Source organism: Triticum aestivum, chromosome 6B (assembly GCF_018294505.1).
Source record: "Triticum aestivum cultivar Chinese Spring chromosome 6B, IWGSC CS RefSeq v2.1, whole genome shotgun sequence".
Taxonomy (NCBI): Eukaryota; Viridiplantae; Streptophyta; class Magnoliopsida; order Poales; family Poaceae; genus Triticum; species Triticum aestivum.
Genome location: NC_057810.1, coordinates 197,339,608 through 197,361,118, shown reverse-complemented (window position 1 = coordinate 197,361,118; position 21,511 = coordinate 197,339,608). Strand labels below are relative to the sequence as shown.

The 21,511-nt window shown below is 46.6% G+C and overlaps 2 protein-coding genes across 2 annotated transcripts; both read right to left on the bottom strand.

Annotated features, from left to right (window-relative positions):
• Positions 1 to 3,238: 3,238 nt before the first annotated feature.
• LOC123136542 (syntaxin-related protein KNOLLE-like) lies at positions 3,239 to 4,368 on the bottom strand. Its single transcript, XM_044555941.1, has one exon. The coding sequence runs from the start codon at positions 4,235 to 4,237 to the stop codon at positions 3,317 to 3,319; it is 921 nt and encodes a 306-aa protein (XP_044411876.1). The 5' UTR covers positions 4,238 to 4,368; the 3' UTR covers positions 3,239 to 3,316.
• A 322-nt stretch (positions 4,369 to 4,690) lies between these two features.
• On the bottom strand, positions 4,691 to 8,541 carry LOC123136540 (probable thiamine biosynthetic bifunctional enzyme, chloroplastic). Its single transcript, XM_044555940.1, has 9 exons — positions 8,171 to 8,541; positions 7,981 to 8,055; positions 7,446 to 7,521; positions 7,282 to 7,357; positions 6,992 to 7,126; positions 6,557 to 6,621; positions 6,210 to 6,337; positions 5,487 to 5,743; positions 4,691 to 5,404 (listed from the first exon to the last, which is right to left on the bottom strand). The coding sequence occupies exons 1-9, from the start codon at positions 8,447 to 8,449 to the stop codon at positions 4,876 to 4,878; spliced, it is 1,620 nt and encodes a 539-aa protein (XP_044411875.1). The 5' UTR covers positions 8,450 to 8,541; the 3' UTR covers positions 4,691 to 4,875.
• Positions 8,542 to 21,511: the final 12,970 nt, after the last annotated feature.

Below are 21,511 nucleotides of genomic sequence, written 5' to 3'. Positions count from 1 at the left end.
CAACGCGAGACGATGCCCGAGGGGGGCACAAGCCTGCCCGGCGCGCCCTTGTAAGTCAGTTGGTGCCCTTCTTCGGCCGCAACAAAGCCAATATATGGATAAAAATCGTGTTAAAATTTTAGCCCAATCAGAGTTACGGATCTCCAGGAATTTAAGAAACGGTGAAGGGCCAGAAAACAGGAAATGCGAAACAAAAGAGAAACAGAGAGATATATCCTATCTCGGAGGGCTCCTGCCCTTCGGGAGCCATGGCGGCCATGGACCAAAGGGGAAACTCTCCTCCCATCTAGGGGGGAGGCCAAGGAATAAGAATAAGGAGGGAGGCTCTCTCCCCATCTCTCCTAGTGGCGCCGAAGCGCCGCCGTGGCAATCATTGTGACGGCGATCTACACCAACAACTTCTCTGCCGTCATCACCAACTCTCTCCCCCTCTATGTAGCGGTGTAACACCTCTGCTCCCCATTGTAATCTCTACATAAACATGGTGCTTCATGACACATATCATTATCCAATGATGTGTTGCTATCCTATGATTTTTAAGTAGATTCTTGTTGTCATATGGGTTGATTGATGATCATGATTGGTTTGAGTTGTATTATTTATTTTGGTGTTGTCCTATGGTGCCCTACGTGTCGCGCAAGTGTGAGGGATTCCTATCGTAGGGAGTTGCAATATGTTCATGATTCACTTATAGTGGGTGGCGTGAGTGACTAAAACACATACCCGAATAAGGGGGTTGTTGCGTATGGGAGTAAAGAGGACTTATTACTTAATGCTATGGTTGGGTTTTACCTTAATGATCTTTGGTAGTCACAGATGTTGCTAGAGTTCCAATCATAAGTGCATATGATCCAAGTACCGAAAGTATGTTAGCTCATGCCTCTCCCTCATATAAAATTGCAATAATGACTATCGGTCTAGTTATCGATTGCCTAGGGACAAAATCCTTCTCTTGTGTTACAAAAAGCTTTCTACTAAACAACTAACTTTTATTATCTTGCAAATTACCCGTGGTTTTATTCTCGCTAAATACATCTAGTTTTATTCTTGCAAACCTATCCTATCACCTATAAAATAGTTTCATACTTATTCTAGGTAAAGCGAACATTAAGTGTGTGTAGAGTTGTATCGCTGGTCGATAGAACTTGAAGGGAATATAAATCCTACCTTTAGCTCTTCGTTGGGTTCGACACTCTTATTTATTGAAAAAGCCACAATTGATCCCTTATACTTGTGGGTTATCAGGTGGCAGAATCATCACCACCATTATAGCCCATCCTTCATAGGTTTTCCCCCTCGCCACCGTTGGCGAGGCCACCAGGGCAAAGTCTCTTATGGTGGTCGGTGGCGGCGGGAGCTCTTTCGCACGCGTGTGTTCCTCTGTTGATTGGATCTCGTCACCTGTGCATGGCTCGCACCATCGCTGGCCTAGCTGGGCCTCCTCCCCGCATCTCTTCCTCATGATAGGCGGACTCCAGCTTTGACATCCAGCGCCGTGGACGTGATCCCTACCGCTAGTATGGTTGGGTGTTACCTTGTCAGATCTGGGCGGCCACAGAGCAGGGCAGCAGTGATGGCTGAGGGCTTAGGTGTGATAGAGCACAGAGGCTCCATGGCTATGTTGCGGTGGCCACGTTTTTTTTGCGGTGGCCACGTTTGCATGGATGGCGGTTTGTACTGGTTGATTTGACGAATCTAGTTTCTCCATCTCCGCGGTTCTGGTGGCCACAATGACCACTCCAGACTGCGGCCGCAGCCTTGCTGTGGGCATCGAAAGATCTTCGTGAGGGTTCCTATTTTCCAGATCTTACAGATTTCTTCGGCGGTGTGGTGCAATCTATAGAGGAGGGCTTGACATAGAGGGCATAACTGTGTAGCGACATCAGTCTATTTTGTAGTCCAGCGCATGTAGTTGTTGAGATCGCAGGAAAGTGGTGACAATAACAAATGATTGCCTTTCGACGAGCTCCGGTGAAAACCTAGGTCTGACCCAAGTTGGTTACGCCTAGCAATGACAATGCTTTTGCGCCTTTAGCTTGTTGAAGGCATTGCTCAGATATGATCGGACTAGTTCTTCATGGTGAAAGCCTAGAATCTGGCCAGTGGCAGATAGATCCAGCGCATGTAGTTGTTGGGATCGTAGGGAAGTAGTGGCAATAACACATGATTGACTTCGACGAGCTTCGGGTGAAAACTTAGGTCCGACCCAAGTTGGTTATAATGATAATGTTTTGCACCCTTACCTTGTTGAAGGCATTGCTCAGATATGCTCGGACTAGTTCTTCATGTTGAAAGCCTAGAGTTTTCCATGGTGGATGGATCCAGAGGACGATGCTTGAGCGTCTGGACTTCGTTGAAGGTGTTCTTGTTGAAGAAGCTAATTGTCCTTGTGATGTCATGAAATGATTGGTGTGAATATTGCATAGCAGTTTGTCTATCACGGATTTGATCGTTTCGCTTTCTTTTTTCCCGTTTAGGCATATCTTCGGTCTTTATGGCTTTGCTATTTGCCAACGGGTATTTGGGTGTGTGCCCGTGCATTGGTTGTGTGCATCCTACCTAGAGGCTGGGTGTGTGCTCATTATATTTGTATCCTCTTAATTATTCTCTTAGTGCTTTATTTTGAGTCAATATAATCCATCGTTTGTCGAAAAAAGGAGTATATGAGCTTGAGCTCATCTATAGATCATCGCAACTCATGTCATAAACTCACAATTAAGCATGTGCATAAAAACCGAAGACCAAAGACTGAACCCATAAAAACTGACACTGAACCCGTATAGTCCGGACTAAAATCATTCGTCAAAAACTGGAAGATCTTCGCTGGATGACCAAATTACGTAGATAGACCAAATTGACACAATTCTCTGGATATTTATGACACAATTAGCACAATCCTCAGTCTTCTCTTTAGATGTTTTTGGCACCAATATGATTGAACACACCTACTATATATACATGTTGTCTGCTGAATTTTAGTTGCATACATCTGTTACACGTACATGTTGTCTAAATTATGCTTGCATACACATATGTAATGTTATGTACATGAATCTAAGTTTTATGCTTGCATTACATGTAATGTAATGTACATGAATCTAAGTTTTGTGCTTGCAGACACATATGTAATGGAATGTACATGAATCTAAGTTGTAGGATGGAAATTAGTATGTTTGGTCGGGAACGAACACCATTCAAAAGAGACTGAAGACCAGATAGTGAAAGAACCGAGGAGACCGAAATAATTTCAGACCGGTTTTCTTAAAAGATCGAAAGACCGGACCGTGCAAACCGAAAAGACCGAACGCGGGGCTCATCACAACCCAAGAAAATGAAACACACCAACACTGGCAAATTCACCCAAGCCAGACAGACCGGCACCGGCGAACTGCACACTGCCGCCCTTGCGCCGCGCCAGCGCGAGAGCCACCACGACGGCCGCCACGGCGAGGGCGACCAGCAGCAGCGCCGCGAGCCCCCCGCCCAACCACATCCTCCTCCGCCGCGCGGCGCCCTGGAGCCGCCGGGCCTCTCGCAGCTCCCCCTCGGCCGCGCCGACGTCCTCCGCTGCCGCTGCGACATGCCGCTCCACGTCGTCCAAGAGCGGGCCCTGGGACTCAACCAGCGCGGCCATGTCGAGAAACAGCTGCTGCAGCTCCAGGAGCCCACCCTCCACCTTCTCAGCCTCGGAGGAGGACAGCATGGCCGCCCGCATCGCCTCGTCGGCGCCGTTGGCGCCCACTCCGCCGCTTGCGACGAGCCGATCCAGCTGGTCCTCGGTGGGGGCCTCGCCGGCCACGGCGAGGTAGCAGCGGGCCGCGTCGCTACGGCGCTCGGCGGAGACCTGACGTCGGAGGGTCTGGACCCCGGCAGTGAGGTCCTGGAGGCGGCCGCGGAGGCCCGCGGTGGCGTGGGCAGCGGGCGCCGGGGCGCGGCGGTCCATGGATGCAAGGCGGGCGCGGAGGCGGCGGGCGGAGCCTAGGAGGCGGACGAGCGCGGCCTGCGTGGCGGCGCGGGGCGCGCCGGGGCGGAGGAGGGACTTGGAAGCCTCGTGCGCGGACTGGAGCTGGGAAAGCTCGTTGCGCAGCGCGGTCATCTCGTTCTTGGCCGCCTCTGCCTCTGCCAAGAACGCCTGGAGCTTGTCGGCGCCGGCGGCAGACCCGCCGTCTTGCTGCCTCTTGGCCTGTGGCGCTGCTGCAGCGGCGCCGACGAAGGAGTGGGTCATCAGATCGTTCATCTTGGCTAAATCAGACCCGCCGACGAAGGAGATTGGCGGTGGTGCGGGGGTGTTGTCAAATGCCACTACTCAATGAGATCTACTCCATTGCAAAAGCCAAGATGTGGCGATACCATAACTTTCATCTTTTAATTATTAATAAGGCGACGGTGACAGGCAGATCGAGTAGTGGGCACGTCTGTCAACTTAATAACCAGCTGCATCATCGGCCATTTACTTTGAGAGAGATAGTACACTTCAGAAAAGAAAAATAGTATGGCTGGCAATGCTTAAGTCGCCTCTGCAGATGGAGTCGGTCATCAGATCGCTTATATCGGCGGAATTTAGAGATGTTGGTCAAATACCACTACAGAATTTGTGGCAAAAACGGAGGGGAAGATGTCATGGAGAGTTTACTTTTGACAGGGGCCAACAAATTAGTACAACTATAATTTAGAAGCACAAATAGCTTAGTTGCCTCTCCAAAGAACGTAGTTTCGCATTCATATACTTTCGTATCAAACCGTGGATGCAAATATTCGTACCACCACACCATGTAATCATGATTTCCAATTTTTCAGATGGATTATTACACTCGACTGAAGTAAAAACTTATCCTCCCTTGACAAAACAAGAGAAGTGTAAGCTAGCTCTAGGATCTAAGCCAAGCAACGCACACTCGTCAAGATGGATCTGAGGTTTCTCGTCTCAGTCGAGACGCACTCACGATCGAACAAAGCAGAGACCACGGCGACACCTTTGAGATTGGGGACGCCAAGTTCCATCACCGAACCTGCATTTGTCGCGTTGATGCCACCAATGGCAACCACAGGCAACTTTGAAGCCAGGCAGACAGCCTTCAACCCTTCAAATCCCAAGGTGGGATTGTTCGCCTTCGTCGTGGTTGGGAAGACGCCGCCGCAGCCGAGGTAGTCCGCCCCGTCCCTCCAAGCCTGCTCAGCTTGAGCAGGGGTCTTGCACGAGACACCGATGATTTTACCTGGTCCTAGGAGCTCCCGAACCTCCCGTGCTGAAATGTCTGATTGGCCAACATGGACACCATCAGCATTGCATGCCAGGGCAATGTCTACACGGTCATTGATCAGCAGCGGCACTCCACTTGACCTGCAGATATCCATGCAAGCCTTGGCAGCCTCCAAGAACGCTCGTGATTCAATGTCCTTTTCTCTGAACATTATCAAACACGAAGTACATCAGTGAAATACAATAGTAGATATTCACAAGTACTCCCATTTTGCAATAAACAGACCTCAGTTGGACAATGGTGGCGCCTCCTTCAATTGCAGCTTTCACGGCATCTTCTATTGAATGACCCCACCTTTTGTTCATCCTAGAGTCTGTCACTGCATACAGGAAGAGGCTGTCTGGATTGAACCTTCGTTCTGATCCAATATTGTATGGAGGACACTTGAGCCTGAAAAGGTGGTCGAAAGGGCCTTGAGGTCCATTTCCAATGACAAGGTCTTTACTGTGATGAAGAGCCGATTCAACAAAGTTCTTCGCCACCTGCAGAGTTCACATATACAGCAAAAGAAACAAACATTCAGAAACCACTAGAGATTGATTTAGCTACATGATATGATAAAGCAGGCAAATACTATGTTCTAAGAACAAATTAGGAATCATTTTTCTGACAATTATGATGATATTTGCATGATACATGTAGCAATTCCAAAAATAGGCCAAAACAGACATGCCAATGGGTCAACACTTAACGGTCTACAGATGATATGCCTGGTTACCGGTCAAGATGCTGGCAGCAACAAAAGTATGCTACAAACTCCGATCCATATTAATTGTCGCTGATTTAGTGCCAATTAATATGGAACAGAGGGAGTACAATAGATCATCTAATACAAGGCTAGTTATTCTAGTGATGCACTATTTTCCGAACTCACTATACTGGAGAACTTGTGGAGAGCAACTTGACTGTGCGAAGGTATATGTGGGTACAAAGTACTTTGACACAAACCTGAACAGCATTCAGCATACTTGAACCTTTTGCTAACTCGGCCGCAATAGATGAGGCTAAAGTGCAACCAGTTCCGTGTGTGTTGTGGGTCTTTATGCGATGCCCACGAAACTCGACGAATTCCTTGCCTAATGATGTAGACCAGAGTTTTTATCAGGCTGCTAAAAGAGCAGGAGCTAGATGTAATAATGTACTCCCTCCGTCCGGAAATACTTGTCATCAAAATGAATAAAATGGGATGTATCTAGATGTATTTTAGTTCTAGATACATCCCTTTTTGTCCATTTTGATGACAAGTATTTTCGGACGGAGGGAGTAGTATGAAAAGATAATAATAGAACACATACCATCATAGAATACGTCAATAGCTTCTGACGAATCTGGCATGTCCCCACCTTTCACAAGTACATATCTGCAAATTACACATCATTTATTTTATTGACTGAAAACACATAGATCTAATTAGCAATACTGTGTAGTGATTACATTTCTTAAATAACCATTGAAAGGTGAAATAGCTTTCAACTAGTACAGCACATGGCAACAGCTCACAAGGTTTCACATTCATCCAAGATGTGCTTAACCAGTTTGCTTCAACAGATACTTAGAAGGTCATACCCAGGGATAAGACACTAGATGACTTTTACCCATGTAAGTTAACAACTGGATGTACATCAGTACAAGCACAGGATAGTGCAGGTGTAAGGTATGACAATAGAAAAGGTATGATCCGCTTCAAAACAAAGAAATAAAATAAGGTTACAAGAATACAAAATGCAAACCTTGGACCAAATTTGTAAATGGATTCTGCTGCATCACGCATATCGGCGATTGTGTGCAATGATACACCCCCAAGTAATTTCGATGCTTCTTTCACATTTGGGGTGACTATATCGGCCATGGCAAATAGTTCATCCCTGCTCAAAGCAATTGTAACAGTAGCTTAGTAAGCAATATGAAACTGAGAATGTTATGCCAACAACAATGCAAGCAGGACTTATAAATGCACATAGTACAGAACAAATATTAGCCAGCAGGCATCCATTAATTTGCATCCATATTAGTCAAGTACCTATAGTAAGTGAGAGTAGATGGATCTGAAAGACTATCTCCACTTGTAGACACCATAACTGGATCCACCACTAAAGCTGCCTTCAGATACGGAAGTCATATTAAGTAAATAAATGGGCTGCCACAGATATGTTTTAATCGAACTCTTGCAATGGATCCCCATACCTTTGACTGAAAACTTCTGGAGACTCTCACACAGAATTTTAATTATTCCGGCCGAAGGGAGCATTCCTGTTTTCACCTGATCAAATCAAGAAAAGGCAATGAACATGCTAATACGCTATAGATAGGCTAAAATGCAATCAATGCACACTAAGTTACTAAGTTGTGCATCACTTCAAGTTCCAGAACCAGAGTCATATGATGGCTTCTAATAATAGTGGAGTACTTAATACACAGTCCGCAAGACTAACATAAAATGCAATCAATGCACACTAAGTTACTAAGTTGTGCATCACTTCAAGTTCCGATAGACAGTCCAATGTTCCAGTTTCAAGCGAAGTAAAAAATTAGAAATGCAAACACGCATGCCCGGCTTAGTGATTCACAGCAACAGCGGTAGTAGGTGACAGCACCAACTCTGAGCAGCGCACAAACAGAGCACTAGAAAGATCTTCCAATAGCTAGCACTACCCAAGATACCTAAACTGAATTATTTGAAGTTGGCATCACAACCGGAAGAGGAATAGATATGGCTCACCACGTCCACCGACATATCCGAAAGAACCGACTGGAGCTGCTCCCGGATTAATTCCTCCGGCACGAGATGGACGCCCTGCATCACCACCACCACCACCCAATTTACTTCCTTCTCCTGATCAGACTGACGCCGCCGGGGACAGCAAGTGAAAAAGGAACCTGTGAGTGAAGAAATCGGGCAGCCTACGCACCTGGACGCCGGCGGTGTTCTGGGCCGTGACGGCAGTGATGACGGAGGAGCAGTATGCCCCCAGGGCGGCGCAAGCCTTAACGTCGGCCTGGATGCCGGCGCCGGCGCTGGAGTCGGAGCCCGCAACCGTGAGCACGTGCGGCCATGGCATCTCGCGCGCCGCGGCGAGCCTCCACGGGCAGGTTCGTGGGGAAAGGTGCGGCCGCCGTGGGGATGAGAAGGAGGAGATAGAAGAGGGCGGGTGCAAGCGGAGGATTGGCGGCGGCGGTGAGCACGACATGCCGAAGCGCGCTGGAGGAGAGAAGATTTGCCAGGTCTTCCACCAAAGTCTCTTGTTTTTCCTTTTTCGAGAAGCAAACAGCCTCTCGTTGGCCTCTTTGATTTGCACAATTTGGGAACGTGTTGTGAGAACCGCTTGACGGTCCGGATGCAAAAAAAAATCGCAAACTGGAGACAAATTAGTGGAGCTTTGTGGGCGTCCGGATAGCACACGTTCGCTTCTGACCACTCTGACCCACCTAAAATGCTCCTCCCTCGTTCGTGCGCGTTCCCGTCCGACCCTGGCTGCCTGCATTCATGCCGTTGTACAGCAGCCGTTCCATATTGAAGCCGGCTAGAGCAGTCGCGACCTCTTACTGGTTCCGCCATTGAAGCGGCGCACCAGCCGAGGACGAACCCGCTGTACTTTCGGCTGAACACGCCTCCTTGTTAATTCAAACGCCACCATTAAACCCGCGCCGAGAAATCTACTACGGTCACACACAACATCGGGCAAACTCCTCCCATCAACCCGGTATTTAAACGGGGCCAGATGCAAGGCAAGAATCACACTACAACTTCGCTCCCCATCTCCTAGTTGCACCATTTTCTCTACACTGTCCATGGCATCCAGTGAGTATGAAGAGCAGTTCTTCGATATAAAAGCTGGTTGGGTGGCCCTCCGAACCCGTCGGATACGAGCTAGGCAACTCGCTACTCCACCTCTGTAGCCTAGCCCAACGAAGCAATTTGCCGCTCCAAGTCGGTGCATGGTTCAAACTCGCCGCTCCAAGCCAGCTCGCGCGGGGGGGGGGGGCACGGCGCAACGGGCATCATGGATGCCATGGACGAGGCCAAACGGCGTGCCATCCGCCGTCAATGTTGGCGGAACCACGCCCGGTCGTTGGAGAAAGAAGCCGGCTACGCGAAGATCGACGAGTCGGTGGCCAGCGCATCTGTGTCCGCCGCCAACATCGACGGAAAGTAGAACATGGGAGGCCGCCATCGACGCGTTGCTAGCTTGCACAACCGTGACTTGTTCGATTCAGCGTTGACCCCCACCTCAGCTTCACGGAAGCGGAGGAGCCCCCCTTCCCCTCCAGCTGAAGCACCCTATTTGCCACTCTGATGAGCGGCAAAGCCGTACATAGGGAAGATAAAGTGAAAGTGTAAGTGCATCTAGTGCCACCCCTAATTGGTTTTGGAGTATTGACGACAAACATGGTTGAGGGACTAATGTGTTTGTGAGAATTGCAGGATAACACAGGTAGAAGTCCCTCATTGATTCGGTTTACCTACCAGAGATGACCCCTAAAAATGTCTGAAGACATTGAAGACAATGGTGGTTCGTGAAGACATTCACATTGAAGATAATGACGATGAAGACATTCACTTGAAGACTATGGAGTGCGAAGACATAGTTTCTTTCATAATTTCCTTTTCTTCTTTCTTGAGTCATACGAACCACCGTACTGTTAAGTGGGGTCCAAGTGAACAAAGTCGGATGACTGAAGTGATGCTCAACCAAAATCCTATGTCTTCGAGCGAAGACAATGAGAGCAAATATTATCCAGAATTGGATGAGCCAGCTTTGCTTGCAGCCCAAGCCAAGCTGCCGCGTGTGTTTGAAATCCGACCGTTGGACACGTGTCGGTTCCTTAGTGACCCAGGATCATTTCAGACATATCAGGTCGGGTTGCCTCCTGGCTATAAATAGCCCACCCCTAAACCATAAATTGGTGGCTGCTCAGAGTTAGTGCATGGATTTTGTCATTTGAGAGCAACCCACCTTCGAAGCCTTTGAGAGAGAGATCCTTGCGAGGACAAAGCCCAAAACACCCAGAGCCAAAGAGTGTTAGGCATCACTGAAGTCTTTCTATCCTTGTGACCTGAAGACTTGTTACACTTGAGGATTGTGCATCCTCCAGCCGGTTAGGCGTCACGTTCTGAGGATCCAAGAGTCATTGTGGATCGCCGGTGAACGGAGTCTGTGAAGGTTTGGAAGTCTACCTTGAAGACTTACCAGAGTGATTGGGCGAGGACTGGGTGTCCTTAGCTCAAGGGGAATAAGATGAAGACACAGTCTTCTGAGTTCAATCTCAGCCTACCTAACAAGACGTACAGTTTTCACAGCAACTGGAACTGGTCTACCAAATCCTTATCTTCGCCAAGCCACTGGTTCTATCCCCTACCTTCCTTACCTTTCAGTTTGTCTTCATGAAGTCATTGCTTGCTTGCCTGATCTATTTGACTTCACTGTGTAGACTTGTAACTGTTTGGCTTCATACTGTCTTCCATTCTGATCCTGTCTACCTAGTTGTTGTTAGTCTTCGTGCTTTCACTATATTGCTTTCTTGACTATTGCTTGTCTAGTGTAGTTTATCTTTCACTGCATATCATATAGGTTCAGATTAACAATTTGTCTTCAAAGACCTCGTGTTTTGAAGACTTTCATAAAAATCGCCTATTCACCCCCCTCTAGTTGATAACTAGCACTTTCAATTGGTATCAGAGCAAGGTACTCCCTTGTTCTGTGTGATTCAGTTTAACCACCTGGAGTTTTAGCTATGTCGACTGCAGGGATAATCAAGGTCTCCGCTGCGTGTCCCATCTTTGATGGCACTGAATATCCCTACTGGAAGAATAGGATGTGCATGCATCTTGAAGCCATTGATGTCGATCTGTGGTATTTCGTCAAGAATGGCGTTCCCAAGACTGGTGAAGGTGTCACCCCCATTGATGTGAAGAAGTTCATTCAACTGGACTCTACCGCCAAGAACATCATCTGTGGTCATCTGACCAAAGGGCAGTATGGCCGTGTGAGCGCTCTGGAAACGTCGAAGCTAGTCTAGGAATGGCTCTCCAAGGTCAATGAAGGCGTCTCAACACAGCGTGATCAACGAATCAGTACTCTTCGCAACCTCTTCAACCGCTTCAAAAGGCATGACAACGAGAACGTTCAGCTCACGTTTGATCGCCTCATTGATATCACCAATGAGCTTCGTGCACTCGGTGCAACTGACATTATGAAGCATGAAATTGTGAAGACACTGCTGAGATCTCTCGACGGCTCATTTGACACCTTAGCCCTGATGATACAAGAACGCCCTGATTTCAAGACACTCGATCTGTCTGACATAAGGCTCAACACACATGAGTACCAGCTATCTGAGAAATGAGATATCTATGGCCCCAACTACGGCCGAACTCATGCCTTGAAGGCAAAGGCTGCGGCTTCCTCATCTGGAGAAGAATCTGACTGCAATTCTGATGATCCTGAAGACATTGGAAAGGAGCTTGCTATGCTTGTGAAGAAGTTCCAGAGATTCACCAGGAAGAAAAACTTTAGAAAGTCTTCACGATCCAGCTCAAGGGACGATGAAGCTTCCACCTATGACAACAAGAAAAGAACCTGTCACAAGTGCAAGAAACCTGGCCACTACATCTCTGAATGTCCACAGTGGGACAATGAGAAGAAGAAAAAGAAGAACAAAGAATATGATTCTGATGACAAGAAGAAGAAGAAATCCTCAAAGTCTTCTGCCAAATCTTCCTCTAAGTCTTCATCACACAAGAAGAGCTCATCAGGCAAGGCACGTGCTTTTGTTGGCAAGGAAATGGATTCAGAGGAGGAGTCAGGTTCTAAGGAGGAAGTGGTGGAGTCTGAGGAGGAGTCTGACTCTGGTATCGCAAGTCTGGCTCTAGCTACAGCCTACATCGCCAAGTCCATCTTCAACACTGAAGAAAATGACTCCGTCACCAACACTAATGGCGAGAACGACTCGGCTCCCACCTACTGCTTCATGGCACGTGGTGCCAAGGTAAACTCTCGCGATGCTTACTTTCAAACATCAAGTGAAGATGACTCTGATGGTGAATCCAAACCCAGCTACAAAAAACTTGCTAAAATTGCAACTGAACAACAGAAAGCTATGGAACATATTCAAAAACTATTAGACAAAAGCGATGACCTGTTGGACACGGAAATGACTAAGACTCAGTCCTTAATTGAAGACATAAAAAATCCTCATGTTAAGTACCAGGAACTTGAAGGTCGTCATGAAACCCTCTCAACATCTCATGAAAAGCTTTCCTACGATTATCTTCAAAGGAAGTAGGAACTTGAGAAATTGAGATCGGATCATGAAGATCTTCAAAAGGAGAACGAGTCACTTCACGCTCAACAGATCAGTCCCGCTCAGGAAGGATTTGAACCACCATGTTTAAAATGCATTGAGCGTGATAACACTGTCTCTGTTGCTGGATGTTCTACTGCTCCTGTTGCAATATCTTCAACTGCTGATGTGGTTACTAACCCCTCTGTTGAGGATACCACTACTATTGCTGATGAGAATAACATGTTGAAGACACTGATTGAGACAGGGATGTACAAAAGCCTCAAAGGGCATCAGACATTATGTGATGTCCTCAAAAAGCAGATTCTGAACCGAAACCCTAGAAAAGAGGGTATTGGGTTCGAGAGGAAAATGAATGTTGATGGGTCGTACTGGAAGCCTGAGCAGTACCCCAAAACCACATGGGTTGCTGCAAAGGAACCTTCAGTAGATCCATCCACCTTATCTGGTTTCACTTGCGCTAACCCTATTATCATTGATGAATCCTTTGATGCAAACTATAAACTGTTTAAGGATCAGAATGGTGAAGTGTTTGCCAGGTATATTGGGACTAACTGCAGGAATGGACCACCTATGAAGAAGATCTGGGTACCTAAACAGTGTATTGAGAATCTTCCTGTGAATGTCATCCTGACACCACCAAGGAAGAAGACAAACCCGAGACCTATGGCTTCATATGGCCCTAAGGCTTCATACAGATACATGACTCACCTGAGTCACCCTAACGCCAATGTTTTGCAGGGAAACCATACTCAGACTTATGAATATGAGCGTGTGTCTTCAAACCGCTATGTTCATAGAACTAAGAACTTTTCTACTTATTCATATGAGTATCGTTCTTCTCCTGCAAGGCTATTTGCTAGGGCTCCAAAGCCAAAATTCTCAGATGCTGCACTTAGACTAGTTGCTTCTAAGCCACCCCTGATGTGGGTGGTTAAGAAGAATTAACTTTATTTTGCAGGGAAAGGTCTCCAGCCGGAAATCAAAGGCGTCCGATGCTATTACTGGAGACCTAAAACACATTATGGGGCACAAGATAAAATGCCAAAATGGTCTTACTATGTATTTAGTATCTGAATCACTTTCCAGTCATACTATCAGTCCTAACCTTGATCTAAGCTTTGATAATCCTCTTGTGCATCAAATATTTATGCTTCACAACTCTCTTGGTGAAGCCTATCCCCCAAACTGCACTGTAGGCCTCGACACCTCGTGCTTCAGAATGGATTATGGACAGTGGATGCACTAATCACATGACTGGCGATCGAAGTCTTCTGATGGATTCAACGTTGCATCCATCGGACAAGAGCCACATCACATTTGCTGACACTGGTAAAAGCAAGGTATTGGGCCTAGGTAGAGTTGCAATCTCAAGGGATCGGCACATGGACAAAGTGATGCTTGTTGAATCCCTTGGTTTCAACTTAATGTTTGTCTCAATGCTTTGTGACTTAAACATGATTGTGCTATTTGGAAAATATCGCTACCTTGTACTGATGGAATCTGACAAGTCTCTAGTCTTTGAAGGATATCGAAAAGATGATCTGTATATGGTAGATTTCTTAGCAGGTCTACAGATGGCCGTATGTCTTCTTGCAAAAGCTTCAGAATGCTAGCTTTGGCATCGAAGGCTAGGGCATGCTGGCATGAGGAACTTGCACACTATCGCGAAGAAGAAGCATGTTGTGGGCATCAAAGGCGTCAAGTTCAAGAAGGATCATTTGTGTGGCTCCTGCGAAGCTGGAAAGATGACAAGAGCCAAGCATCCTTCGAAGACTATCATGACCACATCTCAACCCTTCGAGCTGCTGCACATGGAGTTATTTAGCCCTACTCACTATTCCACTCTCAATGCTATTGCCTGCCTCTATGGCTTCATCATTGTTGATGATTACTCTCGATACACTTGGGTGCATATAATCCTCTACAAGACTGAAGTGCAGGATGTCTTCAGACGCTTTGCCAACCATGCCATGAAGAACTACGGTGTCAAGATCAAGCACATCAGAAGCGACAACGGCACTAAGTTCAAGAACACCGGCCTCGACCTCTACCTGGATACCATGGTTATCACTCATGAGTTCTCTGCTCCTTACACACCTCAGCAGAATGGCATCGCCGAGTGCAACAACAGAACTCTTATTGAGATGGCTCGAACGATGCTTGATGAGTACAAGACTCCATGAAAGTTCTGGCCTGAAGCCATTGACACTGCATGCCACGTCATCAACCGTGTTTATCTTCACAAGCTTCTAAAGAAAACTTCCTATGAGCTCCTAACTGGTAAGAAGCCAAACGTAAGTTACCTCAGAGTATTTGGTGCTAGGTGCTGGATCAAGGATCCTCATCACACTTCAAAATTTGCACCGAAAGCACGTGAAGGTTTGATGCTTGGTTACAGAAAGGATTCGCACTCCTACAGAGTCTTCAACCTCTTTCACTATAAAGTGGTTGAAACTGTGGATGTGCGGTTCGATGAGACTAACGGCTCGCAAAGAGAGCACCTTCCAAATGTGCTAGATGAATTATCCCCAAGTGAGTCAATCAAGCAAATGGGAACTGGCGAAATCATACCCTCTGAGAGTCTGTCTGAAGAGGAACTTGTCATTTCTGCACCTGATCAACCTGAAGACAATGCTCAGCCTGAAGACAATTCCCCAAATGATGACAATGATCTGCAAGAGCAAAATCTTCGTCCTGCTCATCCTCGTGTTGCAAATGAAGTACAGATTGAGAAGATGATTGATAGCCTCAATGCACCTAGTCCACTCACTCGTTCAAGAGCCACACAAAGAGCAACACAACTCACCAATTTCTGTGGACACTTTGCATTTGTCTCAATCTCAGAACCCATGAAAGTGTCTGAAGCCTTCATGGAACCTGAATGGATTCAAGCCATGCAAGAAGATCTCCAACAGTTTGAGTTGAACAATGTGTGGGAACTGGTCAAGCGTCCTGATCCTCGGAAGCACAATATCATTGGCACCAAATGGATATATCGCAACAAGCAAGATGAACATGGTCAAGTGGTCAGAAACAAATCTCATCTAGTTGCTCAAGGCTACACTCAAGTGGAAGGGATTGACTTTGATGAAACTTTTGCTCCTGTGGCAAGGCTTGAAGCTATTCGCATACTGCTTGCCTATGCAAATCATCACAACATTCTCCTATATCAAATGGATGTGAAGAGTACTTTTCTCAATGGAAAGATAGAAGAAGAAGTATATGTTGCACAACCTCCTGGCTTTGAAGATCCAAAACATCCTGATATGGTGTACAAGCTCAACAGGGCACTGTATGGCCTCAAACAAGCCTCTCGCGCTTGGTATGATACGCTCAAGGACTTCTTGAAGAGCAAAGGCTTCAAACCTGGTTCATTGGACCCTACACTCTTCACGAAGACTTATGACGGTTAACTATTTGTGTGCCAAATATATGTGGATGACATTATCTTCGGCTGCACCAATAAGAAATACAGTGATGAGTTTGGTCATATGATGCAAGAGCAATATCAGATGTCCATGATGGGTGAACTAAAGTTCTTTCTGGGTCTCCAAATCCGTCAGCAATGCAACGACATCTTCATCTCTCAAGAAAAATATCTCAAAGATTGCCTGAAGAAGTTTGGAATGCAAGACTACAAAGGATACACGACGCCAATGCCAACCAAAAGTCATTTGGGTCCCGACGACAATGGTAAAGAATTCGACCAAAAGGTATACCGCTCCATGATTGGTTCTTTGCTTTATTTATGTGCATCTAGGCCAGATATAATGCTTAGTGTTTGCATGTGTGCCCGATTCCAAGCGGCAACAAAGGAATCGCATCACTTAGCTGTGAAGCGAATATTTTGATATTTGGCTTACACCCCAACACTAGGATTATGGTATCCAAAGGGCTCAGAGTTTGATCTAGTTGGATTCTCAGATGTTGATTATGCTGGTGACAAGGTTGATCGCAAGTCCACATCAGGCACATGTCACTTTCTGGGATGATCACTTGTTTGTTGGTCTTGAAAGAAGCAGAACTGTGTATCTTTCTCCACTGCTGAATCCGAATACATCGCTCCTGTATCTTGCTGTGCTTAGCTTCTCTGGATGAAGCAAACTCTCAAGGACTATGGTATACACCTGAAGAATGTGCCTCTCTACTGTGACAATGAGAGTGCCATCAAGATTGCCAACAATCCAGTTCAGCACTCGAAGACAAAGCATATTGAGATTCGTCATCACTTCCTGAGAGATCATGTTATGAAGGAAGACATTGATATCATCTACGTCAAGACAGAAGAGCAGTTGGCTGATATCTTCACTAAGTCCTTGGATCAGAAAAGGTTTTGCAAGTTGCGGTGTGAGTTAAATATCTTGGAATCCTCAAATGTCCTGTGAATGGGACACACATCCTAACACTTACGCATTTTGATGACTTAGATGTGCAACACACGAAGTAACATATATCTTCAATCAATGAAGACATACATTCCAAGTGTGAATACATTAATGTAGAATTTGACTTCAGAGCGCCACGATAATTGTGCGTCGTGTCTAGGTCTAATACTTCCTATACGGTGGGTAACACCACCACCAAACTTTTGTTTGAAGTGCTTCTCTTGGCGTTATGTTTGCATAGTCTTCATAACTGAGTTATCTTTATTTCTGACTTATATTCAAATTTATCTTCATGTGATTGATTTGGACTTAAACTGGTTGCATACTATTTGTGTTCTGTCCTCCACAGCATTCACTTATAGTTATGACTTCGTGTTGAATCTTTTGATCTAAGTGAATGTGATCGGACCCTAACCTCTCTATGCTTTCTACCTCAAGCTCTATCTATCCAAATCATATGCATTCTGTTGAAACTGTCGAATGTCTTCTCTGCGTCCTTGTCAGCAGAAGATACAGTGACAAACATTTATATCTAGCTTTAATGACATATCCTTTTGTCTGAAACCCGGAGAATTCGGAACGACCACCCCGACAATCCAAGCGTGCGTGGGAATGTGGAACAACTCTCTACGAGTTGCATGTTCGCCACATGTCCATTAGATGTGAACAGCTAGGGGCACCTGCGTAATTACACTGTGTTGTCTCTGTCCTTATAAATGCCTGTCTCGTCTCAGTCAAAAATCCTTCTTCCTCCTTCGCCATCTCTCGCAAACCCTAGCTCCTACGCTAGCTCTCGACGCTGCCGCCGATGAAGCGCTTAGCTGCCGCGACCTCCTCGACGCCGTCCTCACGCCGGTCACGGACCTCGTCTTCTCCGCCGTTGCCGTAGGTGTCTTCCGTCGCCAAGTTAGGACACGGGAGATCGAACTGCTCGGCATCCATCTTCGCTCCGTCTAGCAGTTCTTCGTGTGGTAATAAAAGTTTACTTTTTACCGTCTTTTTGATCTGATAGGTTCATCCCTTCCTACCAAAAGTAGTTTCTAGATCTTCGAACATGAATCTTTCTCTTTCTGCATCTCGTATTCTGCCTAGTATATTCACTTATGCTTCTTCACAAGTTATATTCCTCACTTATACTTACTCTTGGATTTCTACAACTCTGGAACCAACTCTCATCATATAAGTGAATGTCTTCGCGTTATGAGGTCAATGTCTTCAAACTGATTTATCTTCAAAATCTTCTGAGAATGCATATGACCTCTTCCCCTTCCCTCACACCTTTAATGCTGTCACATGTACATGTCCATGGGAGAATCCCTTGGTTCTCATAGTCTGCATTCGTTTGCAGAATTCTTGCAGAGTCACATCAACTCACCTGAAGCGAGTTCCTGTCAGTCCAGCCGTTTGAAGCCATTGCACGTACTGAAGCTTTTCAGTTTACACTTCATGGCAACTGAAAAGTCAGCAAGAAAGGGAGGCAGATAGCGTCGTGGTAACACCTCCAAGGACTTACCTCCAAATTTGCACAAGATGTACCAAACTGATCCAGAAGAAACCTACACTGAACGCAAGAATCGAATCCAATGGATTCGAAGATATTGGGCAGAAGAATGATTCAGATATCGCTTCATCACCAAAGAATATGCAAAGAAGAATGCCATCAAGGCACCCTGGGGTGATATTTTGTACAAAAATCTTCCACCTAGGACTCAGGCTGAAGCTATTGAGCAAGGTTTCTATCCTTGCATGGTGCGGGACCACAGCCTGATAATGCTGACCCATATTCACTACTCTGGTGTCGTGAAGATAGTCTGTTCAAGCGCAACTACCAGTACGCCAAAGACTCAGCTGCAAAGAACAAGAAGGATCTGGGGCTTGACTTCAACCCTGGTCCCTCCTCACCTCGGGATAATGGCACCCGTGAAGCCAATGAAAATAGGATTGACCCCTTCTACAACCTTGCTGGCCTCATCACTCACATTATTGTTCAAGGTGCCAAAGTGGATCATTCTGATGATGATTCTGACACCGACGAAGCTCCAGCTCCTGCTCAAAAGCCTCAGAAGAAAAAGAAGACTAAAGCTTCAAAACCATCTGCTGCTCCAAAGGCTTCTCGAGTGAAGCCGTTGGTAACTGCCCCTCCTGCTTCAAGCAACGCCTCTGAAGATCTCTCTCGCGTCTCCAAGAAGCGTGAGAAGCCACAGAAGAAACCTGTTCAGAGACTCAGTCAAGCACTGACACCAGCTGCCGTTCTAAGGAACGAATCTAAAGCCATTGATTTGTCTTCAGATGAAGAATTTGGTGAGGATACTCTGGAGCAGCTGATCAAGATCAAGCAAGAGGCAGAGATCTTCAATGATCTGCCCCTCTTTGATGTGAACATCTTGCACAATTTCATTGATGAATGGTTCGACAATCAAAATCTCAGCTTTGATGATCTTCAACTCCCCATTGGCATCAGCATCGCCTTCCAAGGCGCAATTGCTCCTGAGCTGTCTCTGGCCCAACAAATTGTTGAACTGAAACACAAGATTGATTTCGAGAAGAAACAGTTCAAGAAGCATGTGGCCAAGTTGAGTGTGGCTGATGTCCAAAAATTCAAGGTGATGCTGAATGACCTTAAAGAAGCCTTTCGCAAGAAGCGTGAAGAAGCCAAAGGCTCAAGAGAACGCATGAAGATTCTTGCTGCCAAATGTGTTCAGGCTTACAACGAAGCTGAAAAGCGCAAGGCACTTGGGTGCCCTGGTATTGACCCCAAGATGGCTGCCAAGAAAAAGAAGAAGTCTTCTGTGGCCCCCACTGAAGCTCCCAGGCGGGAAGAACCTCGCATTGTCTTCCCTGCCAGCATGACAGGCTCGAAGCCTAAGGTCTCCACAGTGGCTTCAGAACAGAAGAAAACCAAGGCAGCTGAAGCGGAAGAAAGAAAAAGAAAGACCAAGAACAACACTGATGATGCACCACCCCTCAAGAAGAGGAAGACCAAGAAGAGAGATCAAGCTGCTCCCAAAGAGCCCCTTGTTGTTGAACCCATTGCTTATGCTTCCCCTCCATCCAACAATCAAGAGCGTCAGTTGATTGTACATGAGCCTGCTTCCACAAAGGCTCCTAAAGAACAAGAAGTTTCAGTCGTTGACCCCATCGCGACTGAAGACATTGCTCAAGATGATGCAGTTCCTCCTCAGATCGAGCGCCCATCGGTATCATCGCCTGTTCAAACAAACAGTGAGCTTATCAGTATTGGTCGTCCTTTGATGCCGATTTCACAAGATGCATCGTGGGCTGATCGCCCCCAGCAAGCTACCCCACATCAAGACTCACCAAGTACACCCCAACCGTCATCTGTGCCCGTCATCAGCCCCATGTCCAATGATGACAACTACATGGAGACATCACCATCACCAAACGCGTCGCCCGTATTCCAACGGCTTTGCAAAGGCCTGAAGCCATCTGCCTCCATGACCACCATCATAGAAGAGGGCTCCAACTTGTCAAGTTCAGTGGCACGTCAAGTGTTCCCTGAAGACAATCCTTCTGTGACGGTCCCTGTGTCTGAAGCCAATGCTGCTGAAGACCCTCCGGCTGCATCAGCCGGAGCAACACAAGGAGAAGAGCATGTCGGTACTCCCCCTGCAACTCAAGAAGAAGTTAATGAAGAAAACCAGTCTATGCCAGAACCTCTAGCTATTCAAGTGGAGGGTGAGAATCTCGAGGCTGCCACAAATGACATTCCTGAAGCCAATGACGTTATCATGGCCGAAGCCAATGTGGAGCCTACAGTGGGCAATGCACTAGTGGCCAATGAAGCCCATGAAGCAGCTGAAGTCAATGCCGCACCTGACACGAATCTGCAGCCTGAAGTCAATGCCACTGCTCCTGTTCCGCCTCCAAGGCCACATACCATTGAGCAAGCCTACAACTATGGCCAACTTGTCACTGTCAGATGGCCTATTCTGATTCCTCCACCTGCTGCTGGTCCTCAATTTGATTACCATGTCGAGCACAGGCCTCAGGTTCAGAAGCCAAAGCCAAGACTGTCCAGATTTCCAGGTACTGCCACTTCACCAAGATCTTTCAATGTCAACGGCTTCATTGCACACAACATCTTCTTCGATAGCGATAAGAACCCCTACACCAGGCCCAAGATTTCATCTGATCGGTTCTGGAGTTATCAGCAGCGCAACTATTATTCATGCATTCTATACAACCAAGACCGCATATTTCCGCATATGCGCCTTGCTACTGAAGCCATAGCTGGCCCGCCCTGCTTAGAAGAAGCTCTAGATTGCTTCAAAGAGGTTGGCTTACTGCATTTCGTCACTGATAAGGAGCACTGGAATGAAGAGTTGCTGCTTCAATTCTACACCACTCTTCATATCAGAGGCTACAACAGGGATCCTAAGACTTGGGTCCTTGAGTGGATGCCAGGAAATGTCCATCATGAAGCCAAAGCATTTGATGTCATTGAGCTTACTGGCCTGCCCACTCCAGGTGATCTATATGAACCTGGTTGTCAGCTTCAAACTGTAGCTGTGGAAAGCATCTTTCACAAGCCAAAACCCG

Bases quoted from the DNA above. Each gene is read 5' to 3' on its own strand.
- LOC123136542 (XM_044555941.1), bottom strand. From the start codon at position 4,237: ATGAACGATCTGATGACCCACTCCTTCGTCGGCGCCGCTGCAGCAGCG.
- LOC123136540 (XM_044555940.1), bottom strand. From the start codon at position 8,449: ATGTCGTGCTCACCGCCGCCGCCAATCCTCCGCTTGCACCCGCCCTCT. The intron at 7,127-7,281 runs GTACTTGACTAA...TGCTTTGAGCAG, and splicing joins TCTACTCTCACTTACTATAG to GGATGAACTATTTGCCATGG. The intron at 6,338-6,556 runs GTATGTGTTCTA...CTACATCATTAG, and splicing joins TATTGACGTATTCTATGATG to GCAAGGAATTCGTCGAGTTT.